This window comes from Sylvia atricapilla, chromosome 2 (assembly GCF_009819655.1).
Source record: "Sylvia atricapilla isolate bSylAtr1 chromosome 2, bSylAtr1.pri, whole genome shotgun sequence".
NCBI lineage: Eukaryota > Metazoa > Chordata > Aves > Passeriformes > Sylviidae > Sylvia > Sylvia atricapilla.
This window is the reverse complement of record NC_089141.1, coordinates 95,342,781-95,364,514: the sequence shown is the minus strand read 5'-3', so window position 1 is coordinate 95,364,514 and position 21,734 is coordinate 95,342,781. Positions and strand designations below refer to the sequence as shown.

The 21,734-nt window shown below is 39.6% G+C and overlaps 1 protein-coding gene across 3 annotated transcripts in view; it reads right to left on the bottom strand.

Moving 5' to 3' along the window:
• TBL1X (transducin beta like 1 X-linked) overlaps positions 1-21,734 on the bottom strand; it is a 191,789-nt gene that overhangs the window by 15,535 nt on the left and 154,520 nt on the right. For all 3 annotated transcript variants that reach the window (XM_066313848.1, XM_066313847.1, XM_066313849.1), the window contains 6 exons: positions 20,759-20,904; positions 17,744-17,993; positions 11,029-11,161; positions 4,090-4,231; positions 1,255-1,318; positions 1,058-1,155 (listed from right to left, as the gene is read on the bottom strand). In XM_066313848.1, coding sequence (XP_066169945.1) covers positions 1,058-1,155; positions 1,255-1,318; positions 4,090-4,231; positions 11,029-11,161; positions 17,744-17,993; positions 20,759-20,904 — 833 coding nt within the window. The remainder of the gene's footprint in view (positions 1-1,057; positions 1,156-1,254; positions 1,319-4,089; positions 4,232-11,028; positions 11,162-17,743; positions 17,994-20,758; positions 20,905-21,734) is intronic.

The following is a 21,734-nucleotide window of genomic DNA, read 5'->3' as shown; positions in this document are numbered from 1 at the left end:
TGGGACAGACGGAAGTGTAATTGACTTACTACAGGTTTAATCCATACTCCTAGCACACATGAGCGTGTCCCCTGTAGAGCTCAGTACCACTTTCTGAGTGAATTGTCAATTTATTGGAAGTATACACTTCTAGAAAATTAATTAAGGATGCATCATCTTGCTGATAATGGATCACCTAAAGAAATGCTGCTTTTACTGAGAATGTAAGTTTGCCAGAGTAATGGAATTACCATTGAGAGACCAGTGTAGCTAAATATAAGCCAGTATTAAAGGGAATAAGACTAAGTTTCCATTTTCACAAGGATATGAAATTATAGGGATTCACTGAGTTTACAAATGTACAAACCTCAGTTAGATTCCCTCTGCCAGCTGCTGGAGAGAAGCACTGTCAGTGCATCTAACTGGAACACAGGCCATGCAGCCTATCCTTTGGAGGTGCCATTTTTCTTTATGAATTTTATAAAGGAAGTCGAAGATGACACATGCATCCAAGTTTTAGACACTGAAAGTTAGGCAAGATGAATGCTGTATACTTTCCAGTTTCAGTTTTAATGGTTAAAATTTGGAAAAGTTTTAATCATCAGTGATCTGTTCATTTTAATCTCTAATGTGTACTCAGCTGTAACTACGTTTTTCTTGATTTTCAGTTGAGAACCATATATTTTTTGCATATTTCCAGAGAAAGACATATTTATTTTATTCAAATAAAAGTGTTTCAACAATTAGATGAGCTAAAAGGTGTGGTATCCTTAAGACCTTCTGGTAAATATTTAGCTGATAAAACTATAAATATACGTATTGGAAGCTGTTCCTTCCTTAACAGAGACCCATTTAAGATGCAATTTTACACAATATTTTTTAAGTTAAGTATTTTCCATGAAAATAGCATACAGTCATGCAGCCTCAAAAATGCAATCAACATGCACTAAAATATATTAAAGAAATGTAAACTCTCCAGGATGCCTGAAGAAGAAGAAAATAATCTTAAGGAATTTAGCAGCGCAAGTCCATTCATCAGCATACTTATATGTTAGAATAATGTATTTTTAAAACTCACTTTATCAACACCAGCACTTAAAATATAATTCCCCTTTTTGTTCCATTTCAGGGCAAATATTGGACCTTTATGTTGACCTAAGGTGCTTGCAAGGTTACCTGGAATAAAGAACAGGTTATTGTTACAATTTCTTTACAAACTGGTCAAATTACAGCTCACTGCTGTTGATGCTTAAGAACAATAGTTGTTTGACTTACCATCTTCTGTCCATATTCTTGCAAAACCATCATATGAGCCTGTAGCCAATAGTGTTCCATCACTCTGTTGGAATAGATATAAATGGCAAAGGTGGATACGAGATAAAATCTGTTTCAACCAACCTTTTATTTGTTTTTTAAGGTTTGCTAATTACGATTTATGGGAATTCTGAGTCCACTCATTGAGACAGATTATGCTACAATTTGAACTAAAGGTTATTACTTCAGACAGCACAGAGGAAAAAAATCCTCTAACATACAGTGAAACACTGGGCTATACCATCAGATATGAGCCACTTAATCAAAAAGATTAGAAAAAGAAAACAAGATATAAGAAGTTCTATGGGGTTCTTCCAGTTAACAGATACTACTTCTTAGACATAAAGGACATTTAAAACACCAACAGATGACCTAAACCCAGACTAAATCCCAGTTCAGTGAAACTCAGGCACCTCTACTTTGAAAGAAGGCCCTAAGCCACATACACTCAGGGTCAACACCTTAAATGTTATCTACCAAGAGACTGCTTTTTACTTGTCTGAACACAGACTCCCACATGTGCTCAAGGGCACTGGGCCACGATGGACAGCCTGAGAAATGTTGGATTCATGGGTCCCAATTAGGAGGAAAAAAGTCCATAAATCTAATCAGCAAGTTACATGTATTCTGGAAGGAACCCTTCACAGAAGGATATGTCCTGTGCAGCCACTGATGCTGTTTATTATTGAGCTAGAATGAGAATAATTAAAACAGAACTTGACTCTTCTGTCTGGTGAGATGGACGCTGTTAATGCAGGGTATTTAGTCGTTCAACATTTCAGAACCTGGATTAAGAGATTTATCTTCAGGCATGCAGAAGTCTCCCTCCATAACTAACAGCATGATGTAACTACAACTCTGAAGTGCAATTCATGAACTCATTTGCTTTAGATTATACCCAACCCAATATGAAGGCACATGTCTCTGTTTCTGCTGACTTAAGATGAGTTTAGAGGACTAGCTTAGATGTTAAACTTACAGGAGATGAATCCTACTCAAGGTATCAAAGGCATGATCTGAAAATGACCTCTAGAAATGACCTTTCTTATAACCTTTATGTGATGTAAATCACATAAATCAGAGAAGCACTAATTCAATACCAGCAGTGTGAATATTTCACAGGGAAATATGATTAATATTGTGCTTCTAAATAAACAATAACGGCAGATGTCACTTCTAGTTTGATGAATAGAAAATTAGGAAAAGGCATGAAATAATCCTTTAAAACATGTGCTCACTCTAATGCTCCAAAAACATTGACTCAGAGCATTTGTAGATTTAACTCAAATACATAATAATGTAGGAGGGAAAATATCATAACCTAAGTGAGGCTCACTGTGATGTACACTTCTCTGGACCAGTGGTAGAAATAAAAGTGATAAAGGACAAAAAGAGAAAAAGAAAAGCTCAGGAATTTAGATGTACATTTTATCCGAATTTGCTGGTGGTAAATCACATTCTTTGGGAAACTCTAAGCCAGAAGCACTTGAAATATTTGAATTAGGAACATTTCCCTACCTTAAGTATTAGCACAATGCAAGTGAAGTACCAATGAAGTCTGGAAGGTAAGGAATTTCTACAGGAAATACTAGAGAATGCTCTATGTTTTGGACAAATTTTCTCCTAACTGTTGTTCACTCACTGCATGCTTCCTCTTTCAATTTTTCTTTTTTTACATCTCGATTCATTTTTTTTCACAACTGTTTTTCTTCCCTCTAATATCCACAGGAAACAAGTAATGAACATAAGTTTGAGTTTTATTTGCTTCCTTGACCTACCTCTACTTTCTATTCACTATTCACCAACTTCTTCAATTGTGCAAATATAAAATACACAGGGGACAGGTGACTTGTAGAGTGGCCTTATCTTTTACTTCGTGAAGCACCTAGCTCACCTGAAGAGCAATACTACAGTGAAGATTGATCAAAACTGGTCACTGGCCAGCAACTGAGACTGTACATAACTGCTGAAAATCCTTTCTGGTACTTAATTAATCTGTTTTCCTATGAAAACAAGACTAACGTGATCACTCTGTCTGTATTTATATCAGCAAAACAGACAGAATGAAAATTATCTCTAAGTAATTAAGGTTCCTGCAGGGTCTTCTAAGTTCTTTTGGCAAAAATGAGACACGAAGCAGCCTTAAAGCTGCCCAAAGACACTGCCCAGACACTTGGGATTCTCAAGAATACGTGTCCTCTCTGCTCATTTCAGTATTCTCTGTGCAGGAGCAGATTATCTAAGATAGGAGGTTTTGCAGGATGAAAGTAAAAAAGGGATCAGGCAAGACAGTTTCATCCAGAAGGTTGATAGGTAAGGACAGAGTAACTACACATGCTCCTATCAAGACAAAGAAAATAATGTGAACACATTTTGCTGTGCACAGCATAATTCAAAGAGGATCTGGAGAAAAAGCTTCACTGGTGCTTTTATCTCCTTACATGCCAAAATAAAGTAACTATGAGATGCAAATACATTATTAATGACACTTCAGTATTACACAGATTGCTTGTTTAATCTTTGTTCTTAAAGCTAGCTGAGTTTATTTTTACCCATGCTACTAAAATAGAGATATAAATATATCATTGTTAAGCTTGAAGATGGCAACAGTCCTGGAAAATTACAGCATGTAGGAGAAGGTTCAGCCTATTATGAGTATTTGAAACAAGAGGTCAGTAGGTTAGGACAGAGCTTCTGGTCACCTCAGATATGAAAGATATGGAGCAGCAATAGTAATTGCCTTGGAATTAAATTTAGACACTTAAAAACCATGCACAGTCTTAGAAGTCAGCTTACATTCCAGTCCAATGAAGTCACATCCTTATTGCTAGGGACATCATGCCCTCCTTCTCTTATGCAGTGCCTCAAGACTAGTTGAGTGGAACCGCTGTTGCTGTTTTCATTGAGATTCCATATCCTGGCCGTTGAGTCTCCGGATCTATAAAGCAATTATGCAAATAAGTTAAAATCTCCTCATGTTGACCCAGCAAACAGTGTAAAAGCCTGTATTTCTGTTTTCTTTGAGACAACATTACAGCCTCGCAGGAGGAACAAGAGCTGCTGGCCTGTGCTGTAACGGGAGTGTCTGAGTGCATGGGGCTGCAGGGAACACTCTGGCTCTGTGCAAAACACAGGTGTGAGACTTTGGTGCTGAAATTAGCAGAAGCTCACCTAGGGGAGGGCTCTATTCTATTGAAATGTTCCAAATGTTGCAAGTAGAAGTTGTTTTGAACCTCCTGAGAACTTTGTTCCTCCTGTGCACTGCCCAGTGTAGATCCAACCACCTTTCCCTACAACCGCTGAATGGATCAGGGCATCACAAACCTTTAAGAAGTAATTTTTTCTTTTCATCTCCTTCTATAGTCTGTGTACTTTTCTAAAAATGCTAACACATATTTAAATCATACTTGTCATATTAATTTGGTTTATTAAAAGATGTTTTACCTCAAACACATCCACTTGCTGTCTACATTTTGTACTACGTACCTAAAGGTGGCATCACCATAACTGAGACAGTCTGTGGCAACTTACAGTAACTGTCTGTAGTTTGGCTGCTTACATCATGCCATCTGAAAAAGTGGTAAAATAAGTACTGACATAACAGAACAAGACAAAGGCAGCATCAGGATTTTGACCTATTTTATAGACCAACTATTTTCTACAGAGGTGTTCCTAATTGCAAGCTGAAACACTGATTTTCCTTGGAAAAGATTTTGAGGAGGAAGAGTTCATCATCACCTATCTGTAAATAATATATTTATTTTAACTTTGCATAAATTTTTATTCTACTGAAAAACGTCTCTGAGTTTCAGAGATCAATTTACCATGGAGTGGAGGGCAGTAAACTTTAAAAGTTTACTGAAAATTTTTTCTCACTCCCCTGCCTCCATTTTTTAAAACAAGAACAACGAAAATCAAGTATCCTGGATTGCTTGTTTCATCCAAAATGCAATTTTCATATCCATGCAGTAAGTAGAAACTTGAAGCCGAGTTAGCATCTCCCTTATACTTGCAAGAATTCATACAGTCTCTAGATGTAATTTCATTGTTGATATATCTGATGCATTAGCTTTTCCTTTTTTTTAAAGTAATGACAAAAAACTTTATTTCCTATATACTATCAAGGAGGAAAAGTCTTTCTTGAAAGCCTAAAAACCTGAGTTCCATTTCTGCTTTGTTAAGCCATGTTTTACTGAAAAAGAAATCCATCACAAGAGAATACTAATTTTTCTTTTGGTCTACTAGTAAAGCATTTAATTATTGACACTAAGAATACCAGGCAATTTTTCAACACCTGACATGCCTTCAAATGCAAATATTGACCAAGCAATTATCAAACTCTATTGATCTCTGTGTATTATTTAACCAATAATTTAGCCTAATTTTACACAAACAACTGAACTGTAAAAGCAAGCTCCTCTCTGCCTGTCTCAGCAGCTCTGAGCTCCTCTGGGCAATGGCATGCCTGGGGAATGTGCCCCCTCTCCTGGGAGCCTTTCGTGCCAAGCTGAGATGTGATGGCTGGCCAGGGTTTTAAACCCACTACTCCTGTACAGCCACTCTTTAATTTTCAAGACATATCTTTCACTTGAGTGATTAAAAAATAATTCAGATCAGGGTAATTTTTGCCACCACACAGCTGTGACTGTAATATGCACCCTTATTTCTTCAGAGGTCTGGAAAACCGACAATTTTGCATATGTTGGCTAGAAAATTAACAAAGTTAATCATGAGGTTCAGAAGTTAAGGAACATTTTTAACTGTGATAATGAACAATGATAAGAACATAAGTCTTTAAAGGACTGCTTCATTGGTTAACATGCTAAGTAGGAAATTCCTTCAGAGCTGGCATCTCTCCTATATAAGACTCCAGGACTGTCCTGCCTTCATTGTAATAATTCAGTTTGTTATTGGACCCTGTGAATAAAATACTCAGTCACTTGGCTATCAAATACAATATCCTATTTGCTAGTTCTAAAGGGGTTATGTTTTGTTTTTCAACAGTTTTATTTAGTCGGTTTTCTGGCAAGGCCTGGGCAATCTTATTTTCCAGTATTTTAATTTTGTTTTTCCCTTTTCTTCTTCCCAAGGCTACATAAGCTATTATGTGTCCCTGCAGAGAGGCTTTATAAGCCTACCAGTGTGCAGCAAGAGTATTTGTGTGTCTTTCCTTTTGTTGCTGGGGGAAAAAAAAGGAGTCCAGAGAATGCTTTGGAAAGTATTCTGATTTCTGTTGAATGATTCAGTGAACCCTGCCTTATTAGAGGAGCACAGTTCAAGCACAATTCAGAAAGATATTTAATCTCCTTTGCCCACAGAAGCATTTCTATCTACATGATAAAGCAGCTCATTCCAAAATGCAAGTCACGAACACTTGAGTAATAGGTATACTCCTCTGCACTGTGGAAGAGGACTGCCAAATTTTAGGAAGGCTAGTTCTGAAAGGATTTTATTTCATGCTCTCCTGCCAGTATGTTCATGAATCAAGGTGGACGAATGTTTGTGGAATTTAATTTGTGACATATAAAATCACCATTCTGTAACTGGGAGGACAGACGCTGACAATGCTGCAGCTGGGTAAAGAATTTTGCAAGATGGTTATTGAACCTTGCTATTTCTGATCTTCACCTGCAAGTCTTAAAATTATTGGGTTTTTTGAGATACAATATTTCTAATGTGTATTTACTACTTCTGGCTCCAACAGGTTAGAGTTTTTATTGTTTTACTTTAAGAGATATTATTAAAAGCATTATGGGGAGAAAATTCCTCTGTTTTTTTTGCTTACACCTAACATTTCCTTAATAAAGCAGGTCTCAAACTAAGTGCTTACTCTTCCTAGGCAGTCAGTAGAAGGAAGTGCCACACAGGTGTCCTGATTAAGATCTCTGCCCCATTGATTCTACAACATTATTCTCTGCTACTACAGGTTCTTCAAGTGGACCTCCTCAAATAGCTGACCACTTTGCATTAATTGATTTGATGCACTGAGGAAACCAGTTCAAATAGTCCCCTGCTAACGAATAGGCACTTAGAGTTGGCAGAATTAGTATCTGGCACTGACATAGAGGGGTGGTGTCTGAAATCAACACTCTCAACCTGGTAAGTCAAAAGGATTATTCTGAAAGGTAACTTACAGTGGATCCTAAACCACTGATATAAGGAGTACAGTAACCCGAGGTACTATATAAAATCCAGAAACAATGACAGCAGGTGGCCTAGAAACATCTTTTCTTGCTTCTGAGAGACAGCCAGAACTGAAAGATCTTGGACAGCAGCTTTTATGGGTAATTACTTTGCTGACTAGGGAGAGCAAAAGGTGCACAGAGTTGTTTGGAAGAGACCAGTCACAGCCTCTCTGCGTGAGAGAGGCTGGCACAGATCAGCTGATAAGCAGAGAAATCTATTGTTGGTTTTGGGACTGAGGCCAGGTCCCTCTGCTTCATGGCTGTGTGAATTACTTGAAGGGTGTGACTGGATGTCAGAGAACAAAACACACTCTTGGAAGCAGCAGTGGAACACAATGACAGAAACATCCCAAGTTCAACTGGAAAAGGATTTGGAGTTCAAGGCTCTAGCAGCCTTGACATTCACAGTCCATTCACTTCCACACTGGGAAATTCAAGCACGTTCAGACACTCTGTCACTGGACCATGATGACCTGTACAAGCAAACTGACAGGTTATTTTCCCTGGCCAGATTTTGGCTTGTTTTAATTAGCACTCTTGCTCGGGGCTCTGATGTTCTCTCTGAATAACTCCTGGGCATGGCTTGGTGGTTACAATGTCCAGAGATGATTCCCAATGTGCAGTTTGTCTGGCAGCCAGGGCAGTTTGCTAGCACAGACACCAGCCGTTCTGTGCCAGCTGGCCTCAGTGCCTCGGAATATTCCTAGGCATGGTTAGTTTACTAATGTGGATGCAGCTGCACTACACAGGGAACATAACCATCTGCAACAATTTAAATGTGTCATGAAATTAAAACTTAGATGTTGAAAGATAACTAGTGGAAGATATCAGTCTTTGGGTTTATGGCTGGGAATGGCCAAATCTTGAGATTTAACCAAGCACCTCTTTTTCTTGTATTTTTTCATCTGTCTAAAACACTCTGCAATTATTTGCTTTGGAATGTTGACTTCCTTCATAAAGTGTAGTTAATCATCTTACATGACTGTATGTACACATTTCACTTTATTATTATAACGCTTCTCTTCATAACATCTAAGCATCCTTCTCATAGGCATCTGGTGACAGTCACACCATTGATAGCCTTTACTGGTATCTTTAGTCTCCTCCATCCTCAGCTTTAAGGGTTATGTATGTGGTGGAGGGGGGAGAGCAGCTGCAGAATATATATTTCTAGCTTTTTGATCAGAGAAATTCCTTTCTCTCTGTTATATTTTGAAATAGCTGTTTACAAAGCCTGGAGAGTATATATGACCAAGCTACCAGCCTTCACACACTTTAAAAAAACAGCAGTTGAGTAGATGTGACATTAAATATCAAAATCCCTTTTTCTCATAGCCACTAAATCTGGAAACCAATGCTCTAGTTTTGGGTAATTCATTCTACATTTCTTTTAAACAGCTTGCTTCAGATTAGGTTCTGAACCTGCATTATTCTTTTAGTTGAGGATTACATCAGGTTGCTGTCTAAACTGCTGCTGGTAGCTGTTAGAAAAATCTATTGCCTGTATAATAACAAGGCTTGAGGAAAATAGTCATTAATCGAGATTCAATTAGTCACTTTATAAACAAAACAAATATGCTTTTATTTCCTCTAATAGCTAAGTTTTGAAATGTATTTTTTAAGATGGGTACAATCAAGCAGATGGGAAACCCGAAGAAAAGTATCAACCTGGCAGCACAATATGGCTGCTCTACACATGAGACTAACTGCAGCCTTCTTTTTTGAATCATTACTTTGTAAAGGGAAAACAGAACTGCAGCATACTGTGGATCAGGGAATTTCTCTTCCTTGTTTAACTGATGCTGTAACTGGGAGTTTACCTGTAGATAAAAGCTTGTATTGTTATTATGCCAGGCATCTCAAAGGCTTCTTTGTGCAGTGGCATAATCACTCACTCAGCTCTCTTCCTTCAGTTTCACTTTCTTCTGTGCATTCTCTGCCATTTCAGTCACTAAGCTTTACCAGGCACTGGCTGCTGCATTACCCAATTCCAGCTGCATCCCTACCTCGTTCTTACAAGCAGGCTAAAATCTGACCAAGATGCACATGGATCTGAATTATTTGCATTGTCATTGCACCGCTATTAGTTTGACTAAAGCACATGATTGTACTCTGTAACCACGTGCCCCCATGGTCACTAGCAAAGCTCATTATCAAAGACCTATTACACTGAAGGGTAAAGCTTAATTGAAATGCTAGTGAGAGGGCATTCCTCTGGCTCAGATATCTGACTAATAGTTCTGATTATCATCCTCCAGGTTTACCTGAAGCTACAAGTTTACCTGTAAGATATCACAACCCAGGCATCCATCTACCAATGCTTGGCACCCTGAGGCAGAGTAAACACACACTGCAACATATACTCTGGATTATGAAATGTTCCATCATTTAAATTATGCACACTAGAACTGTGGACCATGGATCCTAGGGAAGCAGTCCACTGTGGCAAGCACTGACTTGCCTAAAATTGATAAATGAAGATACTTAGTACTACAGATGCTAAAAGTACTATCAGACCTGGACATTCCAGAAACAAAGCATACTTGGCAGGATTCTGGTTTCCAAAATCCCAGTTTGTTGTCTGAAATTATTTTTTGAAATTTCTATCTTCACTGTCTTGGAGATCTCTGCTGTTTATCCAACATGGAATTTATTTTATTTTTCTTTCCTATTTCTACTGTAATTCCCTGTTTTCATGTACTGAGTGAACAAAGGTAAGAAGACTATTCAGACAATTTTGTAAAAAAAAGCTAGAAATAAAGACTCTCCTCTTACTTGCGAGTAAAGTATTCTAATACTGCTAAGTAACTCTGAGTGATTTACCTCCTCAAACTTTGATCAGCTGTACTCCATGCTCCCAGTTACACTTGTTAAATTTAGCCTTCATGTTAAGGTTTGACTTTAAGCATGAACACAGATTCCACCAGTGCCTGCACACAGCTCTTACGGTACGTTTACAATCGTGACTTTGTTTGGATCAAAAGTGCTTTTGTAAGTCAGTCTCCTGATCATCCCACTTAGGATACTGTGGTGGTCATTGCAGAGCAGTCCTGCAGAGGATAAACTGGGCTCCCTTCCAGTGACACCAAACCCCACCATTCCCTTAAACCACTACTTACTGTTCAGCTCACTGAACAACCTTAGGTCCAGTCTGAAGCTCCCCCACCTCCACACTTTTGAAAAAACCTGGTCGATGCCAATGACTTTCTGAGACCCCAGTGTGAATCAATAACTAAGAGCATGAGATTATACAAACTTCAAATATTCTGAGAATTATCCAGAATTATTAAAACAATATTTCTAAAAAAAAAAAAATTGTGTGTATTTACAACCACAGAATTTACACCTTAAATGTAAAAAATTCTTCACATTTGGCATCAACTTGTATTTACTTAGCTGTTAGACAGGTATGGTACTGCTGAAAAACCCCACTGCTGCAGGCTGATAAAACAGCCCAGAGAATACTTATTCACATCCTGAATATGCTTGCAAGTTCTTGCATCTCTAAATATTCTCTAATTGCAGCAGCTGGTTTCAGTCACTGTCTTACCCAGATGCTAGCAGGTCACTGACAGGGTTCCAGGCACAGATGAACACTTCTGATTCATGGCCTCGAAGGACTGTTGCTTTGTTAGGAGGAATTTCAACATCCCCGTCAATTTCCATTGGCTTTGAATGATTATCTGTAAGAAGACATATCAGGACAAATAGTTTACAAGATGCAGTTAGGTCTGTTTTAAAAAATGCTAGCTATCCAAGGCCTAAAGCAAACAGCAGCATATACACCACAATTAATACTCTCTGCTGTGTCACAGAAAATATTACTCTATTTGCTTCTCTCAGGCCACTTAAATTTATGACCTTTCATCAAAATGTAGAGCTTTCCAAAACATTTTGTATAAATCTACATAGCTTTTCATCCCCCAAATATTCAGCATTTAGTTCAGTGTAGTTTTTCTTTTGAAGCTGGTCTCATTAAAAATTACTTACAGATTTATTAAAATAATGTAAAAATAACATAAAGCATTTATATTTTCTTACAGTTTCCCGTAATATCTGTGCTACTCCCAGACAAAAAAACCATATGGATCAGGGGCTTCATTCCTGGAGCACATCAGGGAAATGGTGAGTGATCACCCTTCTCAAGGATATTGTAATACATACAAAGGTACCAAATGAGTCATAGATATACTTAACCTGCATGCTGTAACTCTTCAGTTATTTAGACTGCAGTCTAAGTAACTTTGTTTTTATAAAGTTCTTTTATTGCCTGAAGCAAAAAAAAGTGAATTTAAAATTATGAATTTCTCTTAGTAACAATTCTTTCCAACTTGCATCATGAACCACATTTTTACTCCAGACTTCCTCTACTTCTGTATAAATCTTCCTCATTAAGCTTTAGCTACACTTCCTGGCAGCATTACAAGATTATTATCCTCTGCAAACAAGATACCATCCAAGGACAGGTGACACTCTGAAACAGCAGACAGCAGATGCTACACACACAAGTGTGGCCCATTTTGCAGAAAGCACATCCAAGAGTGGGTAGATGACAGCCTCCTGTTACCTAACCAATGCCTTGGCCAGCTGATCTGTTCTGACTGATCAAAATTTAAGTTCTCTTTCTGGGTTAAGTCTTTCAGTTAGTCATTCTTTAATCACATATGGAGATCCATAGTTTTGCTAGCAGAATAATTATGCTCCCTTACTGCTGCATGTTTATGGCATTTAAAATCAGCCATCTGTCCTGACACTCCAGCTCTGCTAAGCTATTGCCCATCAACGGATGAAACAGACTGTGACACTGCACAAGTGCCATCAGGAGGAAGATCTCCAGATGTCTACCCTTACCTGGGCTTTCACATACCTGGTTTGGCTCTGCCTAACTTATGCTGAGTCACACAAATAGCACTTCTCACTGTGTATTTGGTTAGCACCCTACAACTATGTCTGTGCCACAGCTACGCCACAAATGGGACGGAATCTACATCAGTTACAGAGAATCAAGTATTAAATTCAAGAAACAACTAACAGTAGTTTCACAGCCTATTTCTAATTAAAAATAATCTATATTTTTGACTACACTTTTTACCTATGGATTCACTGCATAAACACTTGAAATACCTATTTGTAAAATCTATACCTATGCTGAGTCTCTATGATAAGCATTATCCTTGATAATACATTATGTGTATGACTACTAAACTGAATACTGTTGAGATAGATATACTAATACTCAAGATTTAGCCTGACACCAGCAGCTGGGATCTTTGATATTCCAAGCAGTCAGGCACTGAAGAGTGAAGCACTATTAAAACACACCAGAAGGTACAGGCCTAGAACTCACAATCCTCTATTGCACAGCACAGATTCACCATGCTTAAAGCGTACTTTCATGAGAAAAGCAGCAGCATGACAGTGGCTATGCATTCATCTGTGTCCTGCTCACAGTGTGAGCTGGAAGCTGGGGGTAAATCAAGAAGATATTTCAAGCACTTTAATTTGAAAAATTTAAATGAGATGCTATGCTTACGACATAGGATCCTACTGTTACCTGTCTGGCTCTAAAGGCAGGGCTGCTTTTTGCTCTCTATTAAAACCAAATGACAGCTGGGAAGCAGCATTACTCCAAGGTCCCAGAGTCAAGAGGTGCTATCAGAGCAAAGCCATCTGATACTCAGGAATATTTTTCATTTGCATGTGGCCAGATGGAAAAACCAAGACACACACTTTGAATGTTATTAACCACTGTGAAAAAAAAAACCACTAATAGTCATGCTGTGAAAAAGCAACCTTGATTAGCTGATACCTGTATTAGTACATGCAAGACCAACTAGCCTCCAGGAGGAATGAAATACCTGCAGAGTTATTTTGTATTGCATCTTCCAGTAATGATTTTTACAGTACAGCTTTGGTGGTTTAGGAGAAAAGAGAAGGAAGAATGAGAAGCCTTTCATAAATGATTTGCAAATGTTCACATTTTATGTGTTTTCTTCCTATTTGCATCAGTAGTCAGGAACATTCATATTTAGAGTATTACTGTTCAGCACAAAACTTAAAACGACCCACTGAACAAACAGGACACTTCATGCCTCTGTGATACTGCCTCAGGTTCTTATCAGATTCAGATAGACACTTGTAATATATGACTGATACAATTATGATAACACCAAAAAAAACCTGCAGAAACCCCTGAGCAGAAACCAGCACCCTCCTAAGTGACAAGTTCCTTATGCAGCACGAGCTCTTGGGAGCCCTGGTCTCACCTGAAAATTTGGCTCTCCTATGGATGCAGCTACAATGTGTGCATGGGGAATGAGAATAAACAGGTAAGTGAGATGCAGTAACCATCAAGAACAGGCTTCTTTTGTTTTAAAGTACCTTCCAAGCAGAAAGCTTTCAGTTAAGATCTTATTTGCACAGAATTGCCCTTGGGGGGTTCTCTGAAAGAGAAGGCATCTCTACTAAGTGCAGCAGAGCCTCAGGTGAAAAACTTAAGTCTGCAGGTCACACACATAGTGAAGGAGTTAATGCAAAACATTTTCTAAAGGTCAGGGACCTTTGGTTATAGTCTACATTATATTATAATTCTCTTCCTCAAATGTATTAAAAATCCCAAATGACTGGAAATTAGAAGTCATATTACCCCAGAGTACTGTGATTGAGGGCTTTTTTTAGTGTAAAAATAAAAACTCTAACACACTGTTTAAGTAATATTAACTATTTCCTCCAAAGAAAAAAATTGATATTTTTAAGATCTTATGAGTGTTAACCCTGTCTTTTCTCAGGAAATATATTTTTTCTTTTTTATTTTTTTTTAATTTAAATCTTTAAAAGGCCTTTCACTGAAGTTATTCTTTATGGCTGTAGTTTTAGTAAAGGAACATGGCTCAATCCTTTTTCCAGAGCTTTATTTTTCTTAAACCTAAGCCAATCCTTGCAAATATAATGAAACAAATGACACAAAAATATTTGAGTTGGAGTTTGGCTCCATTGAGAAAAGTTTGGCTCCATTTCTACCTGCTGACTTTTATTTTTTCCTGTAACATTTAAAGTGACTTAAAACTGAGAACATTACTTGGAAAGCAACAAGACAAGGCAGCAACTTTTTTATTTAGTGTTTGAATCTGCACCTCAAACTATTGTTATTGTTTTGTATCTCCTCTCTTCCTTAAATCTATCATATTGTATTGGTAATGCCACATAAAAAACCACATCATATTATATTAAAATATTTTAAAACCTTTTTGGAAAGACTTAAGAGTGTCAGGGAGAACTCCATGGCAGAATAAATGCAAACTAGGTAATTTCTCAAAAATATCTCTTCCTCCCACTCCACTCATCCCGCCTTTTTTAAAAGGCTGATATTTGGGTGACTTCCAGGTTATGACTAAGGACTAGCACATTATTTAAACCTGCGCCAATATATGTCAGGTCTATGGAATACAACAACAGTAAAAAATGAGGTTTGGGAAGTTTCTCACAGCTTTCACATCAGCAGTCTTTTCCACTCAGTAGGTCTCCCATGATTATTTTTTTCTCCCAGGAAAAGTCCTCCACAACATTCCAAGAAAAGGCCTGCATCTGTTTGTGAAAACCCTTCTATTAAAAATAGCTGTGAGAATTATTATTTTTTTAAATTAGAAAATGTCAGATTTAAGACATCAAGGCTTACAGTGTGGCAATAAACATGAACTGATCTTTAAGGCTTTCGTTTTGTTAATACAATAGTACATATATTTCTTTGGATCAGAAGGAAATACGTCTGAGTGGTTCTCTTACAGTGATGGACTGATGACCAGTTTTCTACCTTAAGAGTTTGGGTTTTTCTGGCCCTGAGACAGTCCCCTAAAATTTTCACGTCAGCTGAAGATGTGTCAACAGACAAAATGTCAGCATTTGGTACATTTAACAGTACTTTAATTTCTGTTTGATCCCTTCACATATGAAATGAGCTAAGTTTCAAAGCAGAGGGTTAGTTGAAAGCAAAACATATGCAATCCATAGTCTAAGAACAGATTAATATTTTTAAAATGTTCAGATCTTTTTTATGTTTGCTTTCTCAAATAAAAATGTCATTAAAATAACTGCAGTTTTACTGGGGGAAACTAACCTGTCTAACTGGAATTGTCTGAAGGAAAACCTGGTTTGACAGTGTTTTTCCCACTGACCCACAGAGAAATCTATTCAGATCAAAGAGAAAGTGGAGACTGATAGAGGTATCTACACTGCAGAACTAATAAAATCTGTTACCTGACTACAATCTTGATCTTGTCTAAGCCAAAGAGCTGTTAGGACTTCCTACAAAACCTGCCATGCGTGTTCCTGTAGAGTTTTCTTAGAAGACAACTGGGCAGTAAAGGGCTGGTTCCAGAAGTCAGCAAGTACGCAATGGGCCTTGCACACAGAAACCAGAACCACTAATCCCATCTGCCCCACAGTGTTAGCACAGTCATCAGGAGCAAGGTACACCTAGGTAGGTCCCAACACTCCATGCTGGATACGTCTGACTTTGGATGTTTGATACATAAGCACAGTCTCCCCCAGCCACCCATGAACAAAGGTGAATTCAGCACTCTTGAGAGCCGACTGATCCCAAAGACTAAGGAAAGCTCAGGAAGGTAGGGCTTTCAATTGGATACCTGCAGCAGACTTCATGAATAAGCACATGCTGTTAAATAAAAGGCCGAGGAACAATTTTCCTCTGTGCCTTCAAGACGGGTTGGCTGCATCCAAGCTGTTTGCTGGGAATGGTCCTTGGCACATGTGCTTGGCAATGCTGCTCAGGAATGGGTATTTGGTATAGTCCCAACTGGGCTAATGACCATGACAGTAAGGATATGGATGCTCTTGTGCTTGACCACACCACACAAGAATGGAAGGTGGAACATGCCAAACGGGGCCAAAGACCATGCCAAGGCTATGGATGACAGGACAGCTTCTGCAAAAGGCTATGCACAGGTCACACAACAACTACACAGATAGGGCTTGTAGGTCTATTGGAAGTTAGGATTATTCCTTTTGGCTTCCTTCTCTCAGGGAATTTTCTCCCATATATTGCTAAGACAATATATGAGACAATAACAACACGTACTTCAGAAAGACAAAAGAAATTGCCACAGTTCAGGGGAGGGGCGTAGCTGGCTACTCTCTTAGCTGAGGGGTTTCTCTTGGAGGGCAGAGATACTGGGAGATTTGGGCTGGGGGAAGGGGCTGAGTGCAGTTCCCAGTTCCCTCTCGCTTGTCTGTACTGGAGGGGAAACAGGCTGCATTTGCTGTGGGGCGAATTCACCACTACTGTGAGGCTCTGTCTCCTGCTGCCTTCTCCTACACTTGCTGCTTCCAAGATTCCTGTGAGAGCTCATTTTGCTCTCCTGAGAGGCACCGGGACCTACTGCTCCTGTGGGTTTGTAAAGCAATCCCCCTTTTCCATCCCTTCCGCCGGCTGAGCCGCCTTTACCATGTGGAGAGAGGCAGCCGAGCTCGCCCCACAGCGCCCCCTGCAGCCGTGGGGGAATCATCGCACCCGCCCTGCCCGGCCGGAAGCCAGCAGCGCCCCTGGCGGCTGTGACCGGAACTGCACCAAAGGGAAAGTGCCTGCAGCCCAGAGGAGGCTGTTACAGGGTTCTGGTTCTGTTTGCACCTGCTGACATTGTTGTCGTTTGTTTTGCCTTGTAATACATATACACATATATGCATTAGTAAAGAACTGTTATTCCTTTTCCCATATCTCTGCCTGAAAGCCCCTTAATTTCAAAGTTACAATAATTTTGAGCGAAGGGGGTCATATTCTCCATTCCAAGGGAGGTTCCTGCCTCCCTTGGCAGACATCTGTCTTTCAAACTAAGACAAGGTCCCAGCCTCTCAATCCAATTCTCTCCTAGGCTGACCAAAATGACAAGCTTTGGGTACAGCCCAGTTTTTATCCAGTTTCTAAAAGCATCTAGAAGGCTGATAATAAAGTCTGAGTGGCCTGCTCCAAGGAGACAGCATACAGCGCCACTTCTTGATCCACTTTTCAACTTGCACTTCTGGACATATCTGAAGTTTTCAGATTGTCAGTCAGGTAAAATGCAGCACTGCGATGTGAAACACTATTTTTACTCAGCAGCCTCTTTAGAAATGCCCCACCCTCCTGGAACGATTCCCCTTAGTTCTACCACCTAGCAGAAAGCACACCTTGCACTCCACCTTGCAACTAAGTACAAGAATGTTATTGAAACACAAACTGCCCAGCAGTGGCAGGCAGCTGCATGTTGGCTTACTTATTGCATGTGCCCCATTCTCCTCTCCATTCACAGTGGCTTCTCCGTTCTTTGGTGTGTTCTGCTGGGAAACAGCAGTCGTCGTGGCTCCCGCTGTGGCCGCCGTGGCTGCTGCTGCTGCCGCGGCGCTGGCTTGTTGCTGCGCTAGCTTCTCTCTGAACGCTTGCTGTCGGGTCTGAACGACATCAGGCATCACTGCGTCTATCAGAGACAGGGACTCTATTGGCCTGCCATCAAATACTGTACCATCCTGCAGGGAAAATGAGCAGAAGGGAAACCCCAAGTTTAGGATCCTCACCACTCAGGTCGGCAAAGAATCACAAAACAAGGCTGTGTGAAGATACTACACTTTGACTTAACCAATAGTGCCACAGGACTATGAACTGCCTTTCTCACAGATCCGTGATGGTGGCACTCACAGTCCATTCAGAAACCTGATCAGTGAAAAAGTAATTTGTTGGAATTTTATAGAAAGTTCTACCATATAAATGCTTTATAGATGCAAAAGAAGTTAAGCTGCTTTAAAAAATATGTCTGACTAAAGACAGAAAGTTTCACTTTGTTTTCTGTTTGAAAAAAAAAAGTCCTGTCTAAAGCCATGACAAAGGCAAACAGACTTTGGTTAAACTGCTTGTATTCCTACACTTGCAGGAGCATAGGAATAGAATGGAAGGAGATGATGCATAATGAACCTCACCCAAAACACGATGTATGCTCAGATTCAGTGGTTTCTTACACAGTGTTTTTCAGCCCAGCACCACCAGTTACACCTGATCATACAAGACAGCCTTATGATTATCTTTCTTTTATTCCACTATATTATTCATAACAGTTATGACTTTCATTTTGATTTCTGTAAATTAGGCTTCAGCTTCAACAACCAAGTAAACTTCTAAGGGCTGTTGAAGACTTAATACAGACTATACTGACTCAGCTTTTCTTCACTTCAACTTTCCTATTATGTTAAATACAGGGGAAAGAATTTAGTAGTCTTTGTAAAGTGCCATTTTGTCAATCTTCTGCAAACTCCCTTCAATTCTTTGAAATAATAATGATTCAGTGGTGAAAGATTTGTTCTTGAAGAAGAGCAAGTAAGAATAGGATAGATGATGTAGCTGGTAAACAATATAATCTTCCATAGGTGAGAACAGTTAATAAAGAATAATAGTTGCTTGCCTGACTGGAATTTTTCTCCTGAACTAGTTGTTGAATTACCCCTTATAATTACAATATTAAGATAATGCATATTTGTTTCCTCAAGGGGAAGAAAAAGGAGGAGACGCTCATTAGAGAAGAAATCATAATCTCTTTCTCTTCAACATTTTTTTATGTCTGCCAAAATTTATTTGAATCTTGACTCAAAGTCCTGCTACATAATAAACAAAGTATTTGCCAACAGATCCTGACATCTTGCATTTTCATCTGTAAATGTGCTCACTGGACTATTTACATGACTGCCCTTTAATAGATCAGAAACAATAATTTTACACACACTAGTTTATAGATTCACTGATTACTTCTCACTCTAAGTAAGACACATAGAAAAGCACCTGTGGTAGTCCTCACTGCGATTCAGATGTAGCAAGAATGGCCTTTGCTTTGCTGTAACATACTCAGCAGTATGTATTTGAACAGAATCACAGAATGGCTTAGGTTGGAAAGGACCTTAAAGGTCATACTGTTCCAACATCCCTGTTGTGGGCAAGGACACTTTCCACTAGACCCGGTTGCTCAGGGCCCTGTTCAACCTGACTCAAACCATGATGAGAGCAACATAAATCTTAACGGTGACAAAAGGCATATTTTCAGATTATTCTCTCATTTTAAGGAAAGTACTGAAGTTGAGTAAGTGCAGGCCCCTACAACCTGACCTGATATAGATGCTTCAGAGCTGGAACTTTCAAACTGTGCGGCTCTAATTTCAGGCATGGGGCAAAATGTTAAGTAGCAGCAAATTGAGACAGCTTCCTAATACTGGCTTGTTATTACAACTGCATCAAAGTGCAGCTTGGCGTGAATGTCAAATGTCATTGCTCCAATTACAAAATAACACATATGCAATTCTTATATACAGTATCGAGTCATAAAAGGAAAAAAACAGACAGAATGTTTGAATAAAAACAAAAGAGTTTCCAAACTACACGTTGCAAAAAACACAGCCTTTTCTCTACTTTATATTCCTTTGTTCTCACTCATGCTGTTCACATGCTACATCCAGGTATAGAAGAAAAAGCAGTAGCTTCTTCATATTAATATTTATTACAGATGTTTGTCAATCAGAAATATTTATCGTAAAAATCTTATAATGCAGCACTTGCTTATCCGTCATGCTTCATTCCCTCTCAAAGCACCACATCTTTAAGGCTGGCAGGGCAAAACCGCTGTCTTTTCCCATATCCCTTCCTTGTTTCCACTGGCAGTTCAAGGAGAACAGAGACGGTTTGTGGCTGTTCATACAATCTCTACAGAAAACCTGCACCCCAGCCACATTCAGAATTTACACGCAGCTGTTCCACCATGTACATGATGCCTCATCTCATATGATCTAGGCCAAAGTCACTGAAATCACTGTCCATTGACCTCTGTGGATTTTTGATCAGGCTTCTCATGGCTTGTGAACAGTGCTGCCTGTTAGGAGGAGTCAGGGAGAGAAGTTTTAACCTGTGCTGCAGGTTTTTCCTGCCAAATTCTGCTATGACCTTGAAAACGCAAGACTGTAAGCACAGGGGCCTTGTTTGCTGCAATAACCTGTATACCTTGGATTTGTTGGCTGGGGTAACAGAAACATCCAAGAATATCCATCTAAGCAGCACAGAGAACGCCTCCCTGCCAGAGCTAAAAAACCTGAAACGCATCTCCATCTCAGAGCTGTCTGGCTCCCTGCTGGGACTGGGGAAAGTATGAGCAATAAAATCAAACCAGATGAGGAGAATCTGGGCAGTGGCTCGTGCTGGGGGTGCTGGGGTGTGCTGCTGGGCACGTCCCAGCGTGCGGGGTGGCAGCAGTGGTACTTACTTCGTTGATGCTGATCTCGGCCTCCACATACTGGAGCCCCTTCTGGAGGATGGAGATGAGTGCGGCAGGTGGCACTAGTGTTCCGTTGATGTTGGACTGGCTGATGTGGCTCTCGATACCGAAGGTAAAGGCCGAGTGGGAGAAACCTGAGAGCAGGAAGAGGAAGCCATGATATGAAATCTAAATGCACCAGTCAGATACACCTTCACGGTCTAAAAATAATTCTGTCCTGAGATCTAAGGGACGCTGCTGTGTAAGCAGAAGGGTGTGGGCTGGCTGCTCGGAGCTGTGGGGCTCAACCTGAGCCACCCTGAACACCCATCCCCCCTCTGCACACATAGGAGAAGGCATACAGAAATGGAAATGCCTGCAGAGAAAAATAACTGCACTAACCGAAACAAACCCCCCAAAACATGTGAACGCCAGCAACAGCCACAAGGGCAGGTCCAGTATATAAAAGTACTTCAAATATCCATTCCTCTTGCTGAATTTCAGTGTTGAGTGTTTGCTGAAGACGGACACTTAAATCCCTACCAGCATGCAAGTTGTGTAAAATCAAGGCATATATGCAGCTGACAGAAGGGAGTCGTTCCCTTATACCAGGGAAGAGATTTCAAATCCTCTGCTCATTTATTGCTTAGTACAATATGATGGGCAGAGCAATGCTGTTAAAACGTGAAACTACGAAAAGGCCACCCCTGTAAACCCATTTTCTGTATATGAACAGCAATAGCAAAAGTAATTAACTGGGATCTGCCACACAGCAGATGACAAACCGGTGAGGTGGCCTGTACTTCAGCCAGAAGTCTTTCTCTTCCCTGTTTCATTTTTGTCGTTGTCTGAGTAAGTGGCAATGAAGGTGACAGCACTGAAAATTAAAGAATTTTGGCAGGCGGATTTTACAGAGTGCTGCCTTAAATTCTGGCTAAAGCTGCTCAGAACTGTTGCTGGGTATGGAGGCGAGCACTGCAGAGAG